Source organism: Epinephelus moara, chromosome 20 (genome assembly GCF_006386435.1).
Source record: "Epinephelus moara isolate mb chromosome 20, YSFRI_EMoa_1.0, whole genome shotgun sequence".
Taxonomy (NCBI): Eukaryota; Metazoa; Chordata; class Actinopteri; order Perciformes; family Serranidae; genus Epinephelus; species Epinephelus moara.
The window spans coordinates 42,395,867-42,416,456 of NC_065525.1; the positions used below are offsets into that span (position 1 = coordinate 42,395,867).

At 43.8% G+C, this 20,590-nt stretch overlaps 1 protein-coding gene across 1 annotated transcript in view; it reads left to right on the forward strand.

Moving 5' to 3' along the window:
- The window catches only part of met (MET proto-oncogene, receptor tyrosine kinase), an 86,459-nt gene that overhangs the window by 20,578 nt on the left and 45,291 nt on the right, over positions 1-20,590 (forward strand). The window contains exon 3 of the mRNA XM_050072845.1: positions 15,664-15,867. Within this exon, the coding sequence (XP_049928802.1) occupies positions 15,664-15,867 (204 nt within the window). The remainder of the gene's footprint in view (positions 1-15,663; positions 15,868-20,590) is intronic.

Below are 20,590 nucleotides of genomic sequence, written 5' to 3' on the forward strand. Positions count from 1 at the left end.
TCTAGACTGATAAAACAGCACTGCAGGTAAGAGGAAATATATGTATTTTTGATTTGGGGGTGAACTGTCCCTTTTAAGAATGAAATACAGTAATAGGCAGCTTCAGCGACAGTCAGTCGTATCAGTGAGGGCAGAACGAGCTACTGTTTGTATGTTATAGCATCATGGAAAACAGTCTACAACCCGACACACTCTGACTGGCCACATGACGATGAGTTCTCAGTAAGAGCTGGCAGCTGTGTGCCCTCCACCCCTCCACCCTCCGGTGGGCGGCTGCGTCACCTGGCAGCCGTGTCCAGACAGGTCCCTTTGCGTGTGGAGACACTCGGTCAGCCGCCACAGCTGCACAGCACATCAGGACAAAAACATTTACTTTGTGCAGTGTGATGCCAAACCTTTCCCTTGAAACACCCTCACCTTGAAGCCAGACGTGACGAGCTGCAGGTTGATTTGTGTTACAATGGATCATTAATCTTAATGGATTTTTTTACTAATGATCACCAGATTTCATAATTCTTTCATAGCAGAAGATAAAACTGTCTCACATAGACTGCAGCAACTGCTCAACACCACCCGTCCACCTCAGTGGTATCGGGTCAGTGTGAGTTAGTTCATGTCTGCAGGCATTTCCCGGATGGTTTTCTACATGATTTCACACTCACTCAATGTCTGTGTTTAGTTTTGAATCTGCCGAGTTAATGATCAGCTCAGGAGTTCGGTTTCTTGTTTTGCTGGAAAGCTGGAAGTGTGTGTAAATCCTTTTGCATCAGCTTTTGTATGCACATCTTATCTTTGTTCCCTAGATAAAGAGTGGAGTAGTAAATATGCAAACCGCCAGTGCCTGCAAGATGTCTTCCAGTAAGCAGGGTGGGAAACTGCCACCGGCCAACATCAGCCAAATACTGTTAAATTTAGGCCACAGCTGATAAGATTTTTAGTGCTGACCTCCAGTCTGTCAGATAAACACCTATCATTTATTGTTTTTTCTCTGTCTTTTCATTTTTGTCGTTTGTTCAGCTTCTCAAATGTGAGATTTTGCTGCTTTTCTCTGTTTTATATCATTGTTAATTGAAAATCTTCGGGACTTTGAGTGTCAGTGGGACAAAACCAGCGATTTAACTATTTATATAAGGCCTCTAGAAAGTGATTTTTCCATTTTTTCCTCTGTTTTCTGACAAATTATTTAATCATTTATCCAAAGAAAAATCAAAAGTTGCGGCTTTACTGCAAACATATCTGGTGAGTTTTGAAATTTATCCTTCGCTGTGGTTGGCTGATGGATAAAATACTTTGTTTCCAGTCAATTACGCAAAGTGCTGTGGTGATCATTGTGGCTGAGTTATGTCAAAGTTTTGTTTTGAAACAAATGTAAGGTAAATGAGATCCTCTCTTCCGATACCATCCTGCTGACAGACTCGTCTCTGATTGGATTTCTTAAATGTTTTCCTCACCAGCACGGAGGCGTTTGCCAGCAGTGCTAGAAGCCATTCATGATACACTTGTTTAGTGTCAAATATGGAGGAGCTGTGCTCCGCTGAGCTTATGAGTCAAGGCCCCCGAGCTATTTCCTAATCAGCGGCATGCCTCCTACTCTTCTATTTCACCACATGGTGATATTCTGCTCTCTACTGAAATGAGGCGTGTGGATGCTTATCTGTCATCCCCCGCGCTCTAAATGAAGGACCAAAAGCAATCTCCTCTTCTCTTGCTGCTGTCCCGAGCAGCGGCCTCACCTCGACCCCGGATCGCTCTCATTTCCTTGGCTCTGGGTCCTTCAAGCTTTGTCATAAGGTCTCAGTCTGGCCCCTTGAAACGCTCATAATCACAAAGTTCACTAGAGCAGCAAATGGTCCCGGCAGGCCTGCGGCTACAGATGCTGGGGAGACAGAAATGAAATCTTACCTCATCTCCATATTACTCAAGCTTTAGTACTTGCAGTACGTGACTAAAGCAGGTCTGAATTGTTCATGTATAGTCTGGTGATGACATGATCGACAAAAAACATGGACAGAAACTTTTGGCAGGTTCATCCTGTAGAACTTTGAGATACACTTTGCTGATTTTCAACCAGCCCTGTGTCATGGCAGTGTGTGCAGATGATCAGTGTTTGGCTTCCCCCCGTGCCGGGAGCGCCCAGAGCTGCTCGTCCATCTGCTGGAAAAATCTGCCATGCGACGGGAAACATGTTATTGAAGTCTGCCGGCAAATGAGCAGGAGTGCCAGGAGGTGCTTGCAGCACGTGGGAGGCCAAACACTGTTTATCTGCACACACTGCCCAGAATCACCAGAATAGATGTTGGCATTGTATATTAATACAGACCACAGATATGTTACATCTTTACTGCAGTCTGTTGATTGGTCAGTAGAGTACGGTCACTCTGCTCAGGGCTGAGTTGTGTCTGGTTTTGTATAAGCACTCTTCATACCGTGGCAACAGAAACATACAATGCCAACATTTTCTTCTTGAGACTGGGCTGCACTGCCCACATTGCGATGACACTGAGCTGGCTGAAAATGGACAAAGTTTCTCTGTAATTTAAGCAGAGGTCACAGAGGTGTATATCTCAAAACTTGGACTACTGAAACTGAACTCATCTGCCTGCTTTGCTACCATCAGAGGTAAGTGAGAAAGTTTCACTTGGGTGAACTGACCCTTTAACTTTCTTCTGATGTGGACAATCTGCTAAATTTTCAGCCACAAGTGCTGTACATCAACCATTTCAACGTGCTTCCTGAATACACAGATAACCCTACATTCTCTCAACCAAATAGAAGTGGACAGCATGTCAGTCCAAAGGAAGGTCTCACCTCAGATGAGGACTAATCCCCCCCATTCCATTCAACCAGTAATCCCCACACAATGCAAGCAAAGGATTGTGCCTGGATGTGTACTCAAGTAATGGAGGCAAAGAGAGAAGGAAGCCTCCTCCCCGTCTCTCTCTGTCTGCACACTTGTATGGCTTTTACCACCCTGCTGCGCTCCCAAACAATGCACCACAAACAGAGAAGCTATCTCGTCAATCCCTGGGACACTGCAGATATTGTCTCTGCGGGCTTTGATCTTATCCTCCTCATCGGTGATCCTGGCTTGAATCATATTGCAGGCAGAAGGCAAGCTCACACCTGAGAGGGCTGAGTAGCTTTTCTGGGAACTGAGTGATGTTTTTTACGGTTAAAAGCAGCTGGACAGGATTGTTTTGATTTAAGGAATAAGAAAAAAAGTCTTAAAAATAACTTAAAAAGTGCTTTCTCTTAACAGCTATCAGCTATTTTTAGTTTTATGGGAATACAGAATCTGGTTTTGTTAGGTTTGCAAATCTGACTAAATTGTTTTTATTGTTTAGCGGGAAGAAATGACCAGTTTGCTCTCAGGTCAAGAAACCATTGTTATTGTTAAGTTGCATCACACATCTCGAAGCCTGCACATTTTTCAGAGTTAAACATGGAACCGAGCCCTCATCATGAAGTCAGGATTCTGAGCTGCTCCAGTCCTCAGCATTAGAAATTCTGGCTTGGGGCCTGGTGGCTCACTCAGTGAGCGCAAGCAGATGCAGCAAAATTATTCAGAGCCCGATCCCCCGAAGATCTTTGATATATGTGTACGAGTGTGCGAGAGGGAGGTTGAGCAACACTGCAGAGCCAGATGCCAACTTCCAGGAGTTTTACAAGTGTGAAAAAGTAGCACAGTGATGCATTGTTGCACTCGTGGTCAGCTCTCTGAGGACAGAGGCGATGTTTGCTTCGTCATGCAGCGCAGAGTGCACGAATGGCCGCCACCTGCAAGCTGTCACGACATGCAGTGAAGTGTTTTATGGTGACTTCGTAAAGATCTGCTTCTATAAAACCCGCAGTCTGTTTTCTGAAGTTTTTTGATGAGGTTTTGGCTGTTTGTGTGTCCGTGGGATTCCACTGATATTTTTAGCTCTGTTGGTTTCTGTGTAGAGCTGCTGGAATATTACATTTGCTTTTCTGTGTCACTCGGCGAAAAGGGACAAATATGAAGGGCCGTGCCACCGAGCAATAAAAAGTACATTGCCTGCCATGCTGCTATATTTCAGATCCCCGCTCTTCTCTTGCGCTGTCGCCGTACAGTCATATTTGTTTAGTTTTCTTCATCTGTCTCTGATCTGAGACCTACGAGCACGGACACAGAGTTTCTGCCAGCACAGCGCCTGCCAGTGATCTCATCTCGTCCAGGACTGTACTGAGATGAGGAGGCCTGAGTGTTCAGACCTTATGTTGACCCTCGGTTGATAAGCTGCCTCGCTGCTGAAGCGCAGGCCACTGCTGTTTACAACCTGAGGTTATCTGGCTGCTCCTCAACGGCTGCCGTTGGGCTGTGGCTCTCCAGCTGCTATTTCCTTGCCTCACCTCATGTATGTACAAGCCGGGCCCCCGCAGTTCAATCTGTCTCCGAGATGGAGAATTGCCCCTCAGATCTGAAAAAAAATGAGAAGCACAGAGAGCCACTTATAGTCATGACGGCAGTATGTTTTAAATGGTCGGCCTGAGGAGCTGTTTTTGGCAATTTCTGTTCACAGTGAAATCTTCACTGTGAAGATTCTGCCAAGTGTCTGCCCCGGTGGGTGGATCTGATTATTCCAGACTGCTAGGAAGCAGGAATTCTAAAAAAAAAAAGTTGAAATATGTCAGTTTTATAACGTGTGTGCATATCCCCGCTTCAAATTCTCCCTCGCCATAAAAGACAATTATTTGGACACTTTCAGTGAAGTTATTTAGCCTGTGCACGACACAACAGCTGTACTTTTAACCCCGCTCTGACTGTAGTAATCAATGGGAGAGGGTAACGCTAATGCTAATGAAGTCATGCGAGCAGATGATTGGTGCTAACTCTCCGAAGCAGCCTCAACACTAAATCACCCCCCGCCGCCTCCCCTTTACGTTCATGTGTTTCCATAATTAAGAGCACATGTAGGAAAAGCAGCTGCTTCAGTAAAGACGAAGGTTCGCTCTGCTGAGCAGCCAGACTGCAGATTGATCTGACCTCAGAAAGACATTAATGCTCTAAAATAATGTCCTGAGTGAGTAATACGCAGGCTGAAAAAGCAAAGGAATGATGTGGCGCTCATTTGCACCCAGAAAATTACCTAGTGTCATAACTCATTTAGTTCCAGAGCAGTCTGAGAGTATTAGGACGGAGTGTTTGAGGGTGTTTACATCCATATTCATCCACGTTATACCTTTAGTGCTTTTTACCCTCGGGGACTATATATAAAAAGCACTGTAAAACCTCCACTGTTCATCTGATGTGAATGATGTAAACTCCCTTAAATGAAAGGTTTGGGTTCACTCACATTAACATAAACATACCTTCTCTCATACACATGGTGATATGTGGCCATGCAGATAGTTTTGGTTTGATTTGTCCAGTGTTAATATGAACAACTATTTTAGATTTAGTCTTGAGATGAAAATGTTTATTAGTTTTAGTCACGTATGAGTCAGTTTTATTCTTCATAGTTTTAGTCAACTTTTAGTTTTCTATATGTTTTTTATCTTTAAACAAATTTTATCTTTAAAAAGGGGTAATTCATGTCTCAGAAATCAGAATCAAGGTGACAGGTTGTATAAAGATCTCATTTAGACAAATAATTTCTGCACACTTCCTGTCTGTCATGTCTCCAGCAGTGTGTGACAGGTTTAAGGGCTGATTTACGAGCACACACTTACTGATCATCATTTGAAAAGCTCAACATCTCTCTATTTATGCTCTCAACAAATAACTAATGTGAGCCAACTAGGATTTGTCCCCAGGTTCATTGTAAACTCTGACTTATCCATGTGACTGTTAAGAAGCAGAAACATAACTTCTTTCTTCATGTGCAACATGTTAGTCTGGAGGTTTAAACTCATGTCCTCTCACAGAGTTGGTGATTCAAACTAAACTTTCCTCTCTGTCAAAGAACACAACTTGTCAAAAAAAACTAAACTGATTTTAATGCTGCAACGTTTCGGTGACTTGTCCTTCATCAGGCAAAGTTATTTTTGCAAGTTAGGTAGTGTGCAGCTGTTTTTTCTACAAGTTTGAGCTGGCAACAGTCTGGATGGTCCTTTTCCTCTTTAGCCCGGGGGGCACGGCGTCCATGATGGACTGGTCAGACCACAGCACACTTTTCTACTTTGTGTCAGTCCATCTCAGATGAGCTCCGGCTCAGAAGTCAGCGATGCTGTTTCTGGATGTTGGAGTCTTAACTTGTATTTGCCGCTGTAGGGATTTGCATCTCCATACAACAGGGCCACCTGCCTGAGGGCGCGTCCTTAACTGATGACGAGCTTGTGCTTGAGTCAATGACTTTGTAAAGCAGCAGCCTCTTTAGCACTGTGCAGTGGTTGTCTGTTGTCTTCTCTCTGCTTTAAGATGCAGTTGAAACTGATGAAGTATTTTCTATGTCTGGCAGTAGCAGCAGAGGTTGAAACACTGAATCGACACACGCTGAATTGTCCCTGAATGAAGACAAAAGAGGCGGTCAGGCGTGCTTCAAACCAACTCCTGAGACTGTCCATCTCAGGTCCCAGTCAGCCCAACTCCATGTACTCAATGCAGCGTGGTCTGACTCTGCGTGGCCAAACGTGCCGATGGAAAAACCCTTTAAACTTCCAGTCCTGTCTTACTGAGATTACAAGCAGCCCAGTAATAACCATCATGAGAGTCCCTGCCACAGTGTCCTCACAGCAGATGCCACAACTATCGATGTGACCTCAGCACTCCAACAAATAAAAGTCAGGGAGAAGCGTGTGAGTCCGGTGGGAATGTTTTACCGTATGTTTCATGCGGAAAACGCAAGCCAAGCATGACAAGCCCGGGTTTATATGGTGTAATGTATCTCATATGTCAGAGGCTTTTATGAAACACCTAGGATAAGAGCTGTGTGGATGTAACCTGATATCAATCATCAATGAAAGCAACAACCCATCTGTTATGTAAATACCACAGAGATCAGCCTTATTAAATAATTTAAGAAACTTTCCATGTAAAAATAATTTCTCCTAATATCTGGTCTCTATCTGGGCGTGTAAGAAAGTATTAAGGAGTTGACCTTTCTTATTCCCTTTGATCTGCAGGCAGTAACTTTAGCTACTGTGTCAGTCTGACCGAAATGTGGATTTGCAGGACAACTCTGGAAAGCTCATCTGAAGAATGTGCTGTTCCGGTTAAATCGAATCAAAAAAAAGTTCCCAGGCAGAGCAGAAATAGTGTTTTTTGGCCTCTGATCACCAAACTCAGCAGTCCATCATTTATCCCTCTTGTTTTGAATCGCATAAATCCCCGATCTCCCAGAATAAGAGGAGAAAAATATGTTGATACACGCAGGAAAAGAAGTTGCAGTGTCAAGCAGCTATGAAAAATTATCCCTAACTGTGTTCTCAGAGATGATATTTTGGTCTCTTATTGGAGGCAGAGGAGACAGAGGATGTAGGATCATCACTCACACAGCCAGGTTTCATACAGTCGGGGTGATTTAGTGGCGCTGAGAGGCTGGAAGCTGTATTGTTCCTGTGTGGGAGAAACCTGGAAACACACACAAACAGATTATTTCTCTGTTAGAGCGGACTGTGTGTGTGTGTGTGTCTTTGTGTGTGCGTGTGTGCAGGGAGGTAAAGGAAATAGAAAAAAGAGAGGAAGGTGTTCAGTCAAGAGAAGAATTGAAGGGGGGTCAGGAGAGTAGGTGGGCGAAGGGGCAAACTTTAATTCAGGACCGGCTGGAGGAAAGGGGGAGAGACAGAGAGGCTTTCAGGCGACATTTTTAAACAGCAACAAGATCTTATTTTCAGTAACAAGGTAATATCCTTCTGCTGGTGGTGTGTGAGAATTCTGGCTGTGCACAGGAAGTTTGTTTTACATATCGGAAAAATACAGGTGAGCTATTTTGGATTGATTGTGGTTCAAAAATAAAAACAAAACTAGACAAAGATTCTCTCCCAAATCTTCCCTGGGAAAGACGTTTTCAAACACAGGCTAGAAGAATGTTCATGAAATAAGCATGTGAAGTCTGAAATGCAAATTTCATGTTGTGAGCATGAATAATGTTCAAACCACATTCCCTCACAGGAGAGGACACAAAATCTTAACATGGACACCATCGTTTTTATGCCTCTGTACTGGTGATAGCTGTGGAGGCTTCATGTTATCTGGTTGTGCTTCCGTCTGTTCGTCCTCACGTATGCACCATTCTTATGAACGTGATGTATCAAGAATGCCATGAGTGAATTTCCTCAGATTTGGCACAAATGTCCACTTGATCTCAGCGATGCACTGATTACATATTTGTAGTCATAAGACATGTTCACTATGACCTTGCGTCCATCTCATTCCCGTGAATGCGATATCATTTGGCATCACATTATGCTCACATTAGTATCAAGGAGCTATGAAAATATACCGGCAAAACGACAACACCTAGTGGGCAAAGTATAACTGTGTGTGGGGCAGGAAACATAACAGAGACAGCATAAATCATTACATTACACAAACAGACCTGCAGAAGACAATATCGCACATTAATCACCTCCTGGACACCTGTTTCTGCACCTCTGCTCCTGAACACAGAATAACAACATCTTACACCAGAAATTGGATGTTAAAACTGCAGTGCTGTGCTGATCACATGACTCAAGGCGGTTGATAATCCAAAAATACTGTTTCTGGAAGGTGGACACCTTGAAAATATACATGCATATACAGCATGGGAGAAAAAACCCTTTTCTTCACATGGATTTTTGCCTGACGCTGAGCTTGTGGTTAAACTGTCACGTCATTAAATTTTGGGGAGCTTGTTAAACTGCCTCTCCCTCTACATTGCTCTCCATGTGTTCATCTCACCGTTCATGCTCAGAGCGGAGACTCTTCGGTAGTTGCTACTTGCAGCCTCAGATGGTGGCAAATAACAGATGTGGAATTTTACTTGAAGGATGTCTTTAAGAAACCAGTGATTTTAGAAACCTCCAGCGTACTGCATCGCTGCACCGAGACAGCCACAGCGAGTGACACAATGATGACTGTCTTTTCAACATCGTCTATTTTGGACATATTCATTCATGCTCAGTGAATCCAGGATCTCATATGGCCACACAGAGTGTCCATTATCTGTGGATGTAACAAACTGTATGCTGCGCAGCAACAGAGGAAACAGAAAGTTAACTACATATAGTGACATCAGTTCCTCCAGGATTTTGCAGGCTGTTTTGGGGATTGTTGCTGCCTGAAATCACTGATTTCACAGCAGGTTTTCTAAAAAATTTCAATACATGTTGTGATTTTATAGGCGTTTTTTGGTGAAAACCGCAAAAACAGCTCCAAATCCTGACGTGGAGCTTATTAGTGTTAGCATCAAGTGTTTCCAACAGAATTACAATATCTGTGATGGAGGGGGCAGCAACAACTAGTCACTGCAGTTAAGCTGTGAATGCTGTTTGACGCAGCTCTGAAAGGCCGTCCCTGTGAGCGTCTCTCCTCCTGCTCTCTCTGAGCAGGGCTGAGCGAATCAATACGACGCATGCTGCTCTACAATGAAATGAGATTTTACCTGTTTTAAATAGTCAAGTTTACAGGTAAAGTTCTGGTTTTTGGAAAAAAAATGCAAGGTTGCACAGAATTCACTGGGAGGGCTGAATTTGCATCTATTGTTGTGATCACAACATCCAGGAGGGACAGTGACATGTGTCCTAATCTACCTGAGAAAAAGCTTTCCCCTTTTTTAAAAACCTGGATGTCCAATTTTGGGGACAAATGTGTTGAGACGGTTTTAAATTGTATCTAGGGCTGCACAATACACATCCAGAGTCTCATCTATTTTTTTAGTATTTTTAAAAGGGAGACTTTTTACACATATTTTTTGTACTACCAGTCATCTTCTGTGTTCAAGTTTCTTAAAAACAGGAGAACTCTACATTTACTATAATCTCCACGTATTATTCTCTCTGTCTTCTGTTGGACCTGTTTATGTGTGAAGCCATTTCTCGGCCCACCTCAGGGCCCCGTTATAAACAAAGCTGTAGTCCTGCCTGGCGTCTGGGGGCCCGCTCAAGGGCGAGGCCAGCTGCACTGTAAACGCCAGGGTCTGTCCTCGCCTTATTGTCAGCTTCTCTCACTCCCTTAACTGTCCCTAACACCCTGACAGTCCCCTACAGCATCACACACACACACACATTAACACATGACTCCATGCGCTTGCTGGGACCAGCCACCTGCGTACTTAGACACACACACACACACTTCACGGTCATTACAGCAACTGAGAGTCAGGTTGCAGAGTAACGTGCACCCTGAGTCCAGGTGGAGCGCTGTGATGTGTGTTCCAACATTACCACAACAATGCACACTTGCACACGGGCCTATTTGTGCACTCCACATTCCTTTGCATTTCACTTTCTCTAAAAAATGCATTTCCACACACCCCGACGACAACTTAACCTCCCTGCTGTCTGGAGCGCACAATTGCGCATGCAATCCCGAGGTCAAAGGTCTGTTATTCCAGTGAGAGAGCCAGCTGAGCGTCCAGCAACCAGACAGACTCTGTGCATGTGTGCGAGTCTGCTAACTCGGGCTAAGCCTCTGCAACACCATGTGTATTTTTGTACATTAGCAAGAGCGCCTTTACGCTATTTTTGCACGGCAGTGACAGTGTTTGTATCCAGATTCTCTCCTGCCAGTAACCCAGTCCATGGTTTATAATTCAGGCATTAGTGTGTATATTCACACAGGACCCAGGGGCCACAGTGAGAGTATGAAAACGACATTAGACCACGCAGATCACCTTTCACCCCCTTCTTGACTCTTCTGAGCAGAGCCGCAGGGTTTAGGAGCCCCACGACACCGAAACCTTATCGCCATGCTGTTGTTTTTGGGGACAATGGCTGCTGGTTGAGTATGGAGCAAAAGGTGTACAGTGTTTCACGTACCTGCCCCACGGTGCCTGTTCTACGGCTGAAAGACACGTTCACAAAATGGCCTGAAAGATGTAGAACATCAGGTGCACTTGCTAAAACCGTAAATCTTCCAAAGATGAGTGTAAGAGATACAAAAATGCATAGACTCATTCAAAATGAACTCCCTGTTGTTTCCCTCAGACTTACAATCTGTGTGTGTCCAGTACTCACTTTCATGGACACAGTGCCAAAGAACATCTAGCAAAGTGAGCGACAAGCGGACCGATCTTTTTCCAAAACGAGAATGAATCAGAGGTTAGCCTTCACTTTCGCTAGCAATGCTGTTAGCGATATCCGATATGCTGATATGTAACAACTAATTTGGCCGATAACCAATATTGACATTGATATATCCACTTTTTTCCCACCTGTAGTGGAATTAACATCATATTATACATGCATACTCTTATCGTGATGGCCCACCAGCAGGTGGAGACATGAAATACAATACTTTTCAGTGTATAATAATCATTCATTGTGCAAAATAAGAATAAGCATGTTGTTTCTTCCCCCAAAGTTAAGGGTATTGTTGAAACATCTCATACCAGCAAAGTCTAGTACATGTACATTTCGACCTTTAACACCCTTGTAGCTCATACTCAGATTTAGAGGCTGCTGCCAGTTACATCAACTTTAAAAGGTTTTAAGATCAATAAAAGAGGTTTTCCTTGTTAGGGCTGGGCATCACTACTCGATACCTTGATAACCCAGCACCAAGTAGTATCAAAACTCCAATCAAACAATGCCTGCGTTTGATCCTTTTTGTATCAAGATCCGGAACAAATTATTATCTGTATGGTTTTGCTAGCAGCCAATCACTGCAAGCATTCTCTGATTTAATGCGACCCATGATAGGCCCACTACCCAAACAGCTTCAACCCATACAGTCTGTGGCGAGGTGAAGTCAAACTAGGGGTATTTGACGGATTTGGCAGTTTAGGGTACAGAGATGCCGCCATAACGTTTGAAGGTGTGGATATACTTCCTGCCTGACGTGTCTAGTGACATTTTACACACCTGAAAGCCTCTAATCACTTGAAGGTATCAAACAAAGTACTCTATTGGTATCACTTTAAAAGTACTGGTTCTTTAAACAACATGGAGCAATATTCCTTGCTCTTTGCTAGATTTTTTTTCTTGTCTAATTAGCTTGAAAGTTTAATGTTAAAATCTCATTCTTGTCCCTACCCTGCCTCTGTAAACCATTCAGTTCTGTGGTTGTCAATAGAGTTTGTCATGAATAACTTAATTCTTCTTAATTCTTCTTTGAATAGCCATATGTATTTAAGTTCCTTATTGAACTTTGTGTAAGACTTTACTCTCTGGAGGAACCTGTTTGCCTCTGTAGTGTCAGTTTGACGTCCTCTAAAACTCGCTCTCCGTGCCAAGAAACAGCCATGGATAACAGCGGCGGAGCTTCAAACGAAGCTTGTCAAAACAGTCTTTCCACTGTCCAATTTCATTGCCTTGATCCTCAGGAATACCTCAGCAGAGGCAGAGGAATGCCTCCAAGACCTTTTCCAGGTCTCCCTCCCATCATCCTGCTCCACTTCAGCAAACATCCCAAAGTCCTGTTTGTTTGCTCTGAAAATAATCAGCCCAGGGTCTGTTTATTGAGCCGCGTGGCATGATCTCCACAGCCATGACGTTTCTATCTTGTCGTTTTTGAGTAGTGGGAAGAGTTTTGGCAGATTCCCATAACTTAATCTGTTCTGAAAGTTAGAATGGATCATATTTTACACTGAGTTACTGGGTAAAGGTCAACTTACACACAGATTCACACATCAAAGACATCCTATTCCTTTTCCTCTGCCTCAGACTGTATCAAACCCTGATCTCGTCCTACGTGTCCATATCTTTATCCAATTTCAAATCAATTTCAGACACCAACTGTCATCTCTTGACCGCTTTGCACTATTGCTACTCTCTTTAACACAGAGTAATTCAGTGCAGATCAACTGGCCGCACCACCTTGCAGCTGTGCATTTGGCATAAAAATATCCAACCTGTCAGCCAGCTTTCAATTTCCTCCACATTTTCCCTGAGTTTGACTCACCATTGTCTCACTAACTGCTGCCACTGGCCTTGAGGACATTTAATTTAAGCAAGGTTTGCTGCTGCGTGCTTGTCAGTTGGCCAGCGCTCTCTGCTTTTCTTCGGCTTTCCTCTTCGTGCGGTCCCGTTCGTCTCGGCTATGCAGTGTCACCAAGAAAGAAATGTTCCTGATTTATTGGCTCACCATTGTTCTCCTCGTCTTCAAAGCTTGCCTTTGAGATCTATGCTAAACAAATGATGCAGCATGTTACACACAAACCACAAATAATGGTCTAGTGACCCAGGCGGGGCTTTAGGTAGAGGCAGAAAGAGATCATGAGTCTGTAAGTGATTAAAACCAACTTCTTTCGTTGCAACAAGATCAGTTTTTACCCTCTAGGTCAGAACACAAGGACGAAACTAATGGCACAAACATTTCTTTGAGGAAAGGAAAGTTTCAAATTAAACGGTATGCATTTTTGGCACTGTGAGGCGCTTTGAATGAAACCTTCCACAGGTCTTCATAATCATTGTACCTGTTCTCCCTCCCCCGTCCTTTTGACTCTGCTGAAGAGGTCATCATCCACTGAAGCTGAGAAAACAACAGGCCTGGTCAGGCAGCCAGGTCAAGGACCTTCAGAGCCACAAGAGGCCCGCCACCCTCTGGGTCATTAATAATTAATGAAACCTGAGGCTGGGACAGGAGGCCATGACTAAACACAAAAAGAGCCAGAGCAGTGAGAGAGCAGTAAGAGGAGGGGAGGCAGGGGGGCACTGATAGAGAAAAGGCCCTGAATCCAGCCCTGGCTACAGTCTGTGCTTTCACTGTATGCTCCAAAGCCTCCAGACACAACAATCTGCACAACCCAGCGACGTTTGAAAACCCAAAGAGTTTAGCCGGAGTGACAGACTTTGCTTCCAAACTCAAGTGAGGAATTAGAGAAAGAGACAAAACGAGGGGTCGTCCAGTTGGATCGGGAAGAAGCAGTTTGTGGAATGAAAAACAGCATGAAAGTGTTCCCACTGTTTCCCATGAAAACTTCTATTCAACAAAGCGTGTACTTGCCCTAGAGGTACTATCAGGCCGAGACCTCCATTACGAGCACGGCCTGATGAAAGAGAAGCTAAGGGGGGCTTAGGAGGTTTGGTTCTTAACCCTCCCCCATCAGGCCAGATATGAAAGAAGATAGTTCAACATGATATTATATAACAAGTAGTTTTTCGGAGAGTGGTGTGTTTGGATAAGCTGTTCTAATCTTGCTGATGATTCCCAGAAAATATGGTTAACAGTACGTTTTCTAATATTTGTTACCATCAGCAGTCTTTGCTGCTTGCTCTACATTTTTATTCTTATGCAAGTTTACTAGTTTGAAGTGAGCAATATTCAGTGTTAAACATGACTGCACTGATGTTGCTGACATTTCTTGGCTGCATCTGATGTCATATCAATATCATGCCTGTAACCCCAATAAGAAACACTCTCTCCACTGTTGTTCTCCCTGCATGTTTTGTTATTCTTGGAGCACGCTGCAGGGATTTTAATGTCTTCATGAAAGCGACAGCCTGAGCTGGAGGCAACATGTTTTTGGGTTGTCAGTCCCAGTATCGTGAATATGATATCTCAATGATGCCTTGAGGGAATTTCTTCAAATTTGGCACAAACGTTCACTTGGACTTGGACAGTAGGATGAACTGATTAGATTTGGTGGTCAGAGGTTATTGTAAGCTTGCATCCATCTAACTCTGGTGAACGCAATGTCTCATGAGTGCTGTAGTGACTATTATCAATGAAAAAAGCTGCTAAGAGGCTGAGTAGGCTCTTTACTGTGACTCATTCAAAAAAGCCTATGCTGAAGTCCAAAGTCCAAACACCTGAGATAACTAAAGCATAATTGGATGAAACAAAATATTACTGGTGTGATTATGTGATTGTGTTATGTGATAACGATCAACAGAAAATATCAGAGCCACACTCACCCTCTTTGTCTGAAAGCCGCCATCCCAGTGAATGAACAGGTGAAATAATGTGAAACCACACCCACACCTGTACCAACTACCGGTAGTGAAAGTGACCAAAAGAGCGTGTGCAGCTTAATAAATAATAAAAAGTGAAGGTTAAAATACATATTCTGGCTCCTACAAGTGCCTTACGGGAATTTGTTTAAATTTGGCACAAATGCCCACTTGGACTCAAAGATGAAATGGATAGAATTTGGTGGTCCGAGGTCGAGATCCCTGTGACCTTGCGTACATGTCATTGTTGCACAATGTCTCAAGAACACCTTGGGGGAATTTCTCCAGATTGGGCACAAATGTCCGCTTGGACTCAAGGAACTGATTAGAATTTGATGGTCAAAGGTCAAGGTCACTGCAACCTTGGATACCTTGGAACCTTGTCTCATTCGTTTTGTCAGATACTGAATTGGTGTCACTAATCTTGGGTCCCCATGTTGAAACTGCGCTGATTGTATAGATCTCCAGTGCTGTCAGGTTTAAAATGTGTTTGTAGCTTCTTCACAGCCACATCCATATTTGAAGAATCGTCTACTATCATGGCTACATATGAGTCTGGACAGACATGGATGTAAACTGCAACTTGTACTGGTTGGCAGAGGCGTACAACTCGCGAGGTGATAATTGTAGTTTTCTAACTGATGCCTTTGTTTTTGTTCTGGTTTGCAGAGTTCATCAGACGACTGCGGCCCACATGAGGGAATCCATGAAGGGAAAGAGAGTAATTACCGCCTGCAGGTGACCCAGTTTGTCCAGAGGTTGGAGTACTGGCACAAAGAGTTGACGAACACCTTGGTTACGTCTATCACCGTGGTGCCAGTCCATGGCCGTGCAGTGGCATACCTGGGCACCGCTGACGGACGCCACATCCAGGTAAATTAGTCAGTTTGTTCTTTTTTTATTTTACAATAAAAGTCTTTAAAGATGGCAGGAACCTAATTTGCATGCAAAATACTAGCAGTTAGGCGTAAATAGAGAGCCTGAGGCCACAGCGGCCGGTGCGGTTTCCCTCCCTCATTGTTCATGTAAATTCAGCAGGATGTTGGTATGTGAGGAGTGAAAGCGCCCTGCTGGAGACACAACACTGCTCCAGGTGCTCTGCTAGAGGCAGGTTGGGGGAAACTATGACCGAGCACCGGGACCTTTTCTGTTTGCACAATTTGCTTACCTTTGACCTGTGCTCAGTGAGCCTCCAAAAAGCCCACACTCCCGTCTGCCATCTGAGCAAACATAGTCCATTTTGTCTATCATTGTACAAACTGACCGTAGATTTCACCGTCCTGATCATTTGTCAGTTGCTTTCAACATGTCATACACAACCTGTCAATACTGCATCAAGGAATTATAGTCATGGGTTAAGTTTTTAGTCTCACGATAACTAACAGGGACAAGACCTCATACAGTATAAATAATGGCACAGACATTGGACTATCCCACACTACTTTGTAACATAGACAAAATAATAGGAACACTTGCCTTGATTGCAGGTTATCTTTTAACCGCAGCGTTGATGTTGAACCCAAATTCTAAAGCGTTTTTCTTGGCAGTTTTTGCTAAAACTGTCACAGAGATTTTAGTCCATTAAGCAAGTATTTGGCATCCAAACAAGTACTGCTTTAATAATTTGTAGTTCAAACAATGTCTCGGTTAAAATTAGGCTAAATTCGGTGAAAATATGAAGATGTGTTTAACAACCAACATACAACTGCCTTTCAAATACAACCAATTAAAGGTAAATGTCATTTAAATGTCAAAAAAACCTTTCATTTTGGACCAGATAGTGCAGTTGTATGTCTAGACACACAAACCTGATCAGTGTGAAGTGAGAATATGTTTCCATGACTTTCCAGACGAAGGCCTGGCACATGTAACACAAGTAATTTTGAAGCTTTAAAGTCAGTGCACCTGCAGTTCAAATGTGGATTTGGCCTGTTGGAGGTCCGCTTGTTGCATTGTTTTGAAGAGTCATGCAAGCGCTGATCACCGGGGTAAAATATAGCATCCTGGCATCTGCCTTAATTAACTCAGTATGAGCAGCCTGTGTCGCTGCATGTCAGACTGTGACTCACTGCAATCACTTTCCCTCCTTTTCATGTGGCGTTTAAGTTATGTTGTCCCCTCTAACTGTTCACTGCATGCGTGCAGTGGTTACCGCTGCAGAGTGAAGTGCAGCGAGTGACGTATCAGTGCATCGGTCCGGAGCTGGACCAGAGACCAATGGAATAAAACAAAGTTAAATTACCTCACGTGTTTTTGAAACACAAGAATGAAAAGACACACATGGAAAAAAAGACGTGGAAAAAAAGGCCGACAGCTGCACGGAAAGAGAGGGAGGGATGGAGAAGGGGGGCAGACGGTGGTAGTGGGGTGCGAGGGGGCTTACAAGCCGAACGGCGCGTTAATGGTGAACGGCAGGCTTCGCTGACACGTTCGCTCGCACGGCATTTTCTACTCACTGAGCGTCCCATGCAGCTGTTGCTGTGTGTTTCTCCACCATCGTCCCCCCTCCTCCTCCCTCCTCCCAGGCCCTCCTTCAGTTTTTTCTTTTTTGTTGTTTTTTGTGGTTGGCTGAAGTTCATTGTTTTAGCTGAAGGGTTTTAGAAGGTCTGAGGAGCAGAGCAGCTGTCCCGCGCTGCAACACTCTCCATTTTATCAATTATTTTCTGCAGATCATCTGAGACACAGAGGGGAGACAGAAAACTGGTATTTGTAAACTTTTATTAGCTATTAGTCACATGTAAACTGTCAGGATAATGCTCGTGTTGATAAGATTTTTAACACTAGTTTCTGTCTGATCATGCAGGTAAACGAGACACAAACTGAACTGATTTAAAGTGAAGTTTATAGATACAGAGGGAGAGACAGAGAGCGAAGAAAGAGGATGAATGCAGAGATATCACAAAACAAAAAGCGGGGGAGAAAGGGACAAAGCAGGAAAGAAGCTTTCCAATACACATAAACCGAGAAAGCAAAAGAAATTTACTGAGTAAGAGAAAAGAATGGATTACAAAGGATGATGAAAAGGTTGTTAAAAACATGATCGTTAAAAGAACTGAGACAGAAACAAAGCAGTCAGCAGTGGTTTTGTTTTTAATCTTCAGTCTCATTTACCGCGACGTCCCTCTCATTCACAGCACTTTATGTTTTCAGACTGCTCAGTACAGCTACAGTGGATTTGGTTCTCATATTTTACTCACCAAGATACAGTCAGCTCTGTGTCATCGTCATGTGGCGTTAACAGCAGACAGTTGTTCAGGTTGTAGACAAACCCCCAGGTCAGCCAAACTTCAGTGAGATTATTCCCCAGACGTCCATCACAGACTTCCAGGTAAATTTTTACCTCCTGTACTGACTGCTGAAGATGTGTGAGCACAGTTTTCCTGTAGATAAGGGGTTTGGAGCCACAGCGCAGGTTGACTCACTTTTGGTTTTACCTCCAACTAAAGTGGTTTAGATATTCTGGCTAAAATAGTTGAGTCTGAACCGTACCTCCGTGTCACATCCTTCCCAGATTGCAGCATTTACTTGATTGTGTAAAATGTTTTAACAACTGATGGAAATAATGCAAAAGACCCAAGTTGTAATTAGGTGGAATAATTAGAGGTGTAATGGTTCACAAAAGTCACGGTTTGGTTCAGACTCTGGCCTGGAGTTCGGTCCAGCAGAAGCAAATGTGTAAGGATACATTTCTTTTCATTTATTTTGAGCAGATAATAGTTCATGTGTTAAAGGGAGACAGGATCCTGTTGCTGGGGACTGAGGTAGTATTTTGCCTGCTGGACACTTTGATAAACTACCTTTTCTTTAATTATTATTATTATTATTATAACAATAAGGAATATAGCACTGACCAAACACTTTCCCAAAAGGCAACAACAGGTTACAACAGGCTGTAAAACTGAAAAGCACCTCTGACACTGTGAAACAAACAAATACATTGAAAAAAAAACCTTGTGCATTAGGGGGAGTGTTCCACCATGGCTATATTTAACATGCAAAGCACCCACACACTTACAATCCTGGTGACTGGCACATCTGAGTGATGCTGTCAAATGATTTGAGGACATTTTGGGCTTAGCCCGAACCTCTGGTGAGGATTTGGGGGATCATCCCCTGGCACTTTTATTGATGAAAAGGCTCTGTTTTTTAATGCACAGTGGCTCCTTATTTATATTAAAAGTCCAAAGAAATTTACGAGTGAATCGATTTATTTTCATTGTGAGTTGGAAAATGGTTCAGGTGCCATCTGGCATCCTGTGGACCGTAAATTGAGTATCACTGGTCTATGGTTTCTATCACAGACTGCTTCAACAGTGGAGCAACACCAACACACCACTGTTGTCTTACACACAACGGAGAACCTGCAGACACATCTTCTGATGCCGCGTTTTCTTTTGCATTCACCACCGTGTGTCTTGTCTTGTTGATCACGGCGTATAGTTTCCAGATGAAACTTGCACTTTGGGTTAACATTATAGTCTGTAGGTGCATCACCTCTGCGCACAGCTATGTGCACTGGACTGTTGAGTATGAATACATGAACTGTTACAGCCCTAGGAATTTTACATGAAGCACCTTGCTCAAAGGTATCCACTGGGCGTGACAGCAATGTCTCATTCACTTTCCCTCCTCTGATATTCCAAGGCATGCACTTGACCTGACGACCCCCCGGCCACCTGCTCTCTCCCAAAGAAAGGCCACAATAAGAATCTGAGGAGAGGTGGTCATCTTTGCTCTGGCAGCTCATTTCATTGTTAGTACGATAAAAAGAACCTGTCAACTTTTCATGTATTTCCCGGTCTCTCCCAGCGGACAGGACAAGAGGGAACATGGAGTTGAGGCAGTGAAAGAAAAAGAGCGTTGCCCCCCCCCCCCCCCCAGTGGACTCCATTCTGGCTCAGGAAGTGTTTCCCTCAGCTTCAGTCGGGCCACTGTGGGAATAACACAGTGGCCGTGTTTATAGGCCAAACTTCCCCCCGCCTGCTTAATACAATAAGCTGTAATTTACACCGCTATTGCCTCCAGAGAGATGCCTGTTGTATGGCTTCGTCCCCAGCGGAAAGCCACCCATTATACTCGCTGTTACAAAGCTAACGTTGATCATGAGGCTCAAACAGTGGGAGGAATGACGCTGGAAAACACAGGGTGAGGCGAGAGCGAGCGGTGTACCAGCCAACCTACAAAATCACATTTAACATTTACAATGCAGAGGGTTGTAGGTATTTACTGGAATCACACACGCATGCCGTAACTGTCATCCTGCAGTGTCTCGCCAGCGCGTTGTTTTTGGACAGTCTATCCATCCTGACAGGGCAGAGTGTGTGTGTGTCAGCAGACTATATCTGTTTGTGTGTGTGTGTGTGTGTGTGTGTGTGTGTGTGTGTGTGTGTGTGATAGGGGAATGGTATAATTTAGAGGGCTTCATGTAACTGGAGCAACCACACACCCCATTAGAGACCCTGCTCTCTTCTGTTTGCTCCCAGGCCTGTAATTGCAGCGTAACCACAAATGATAAATGCTGTTCCAGGTTTGTTGACTTCGTGTGTGTGTGTGTGTGTGTGTGTGTGTGTGTGTGTGTGTGTGTGTGTGTGTGTGT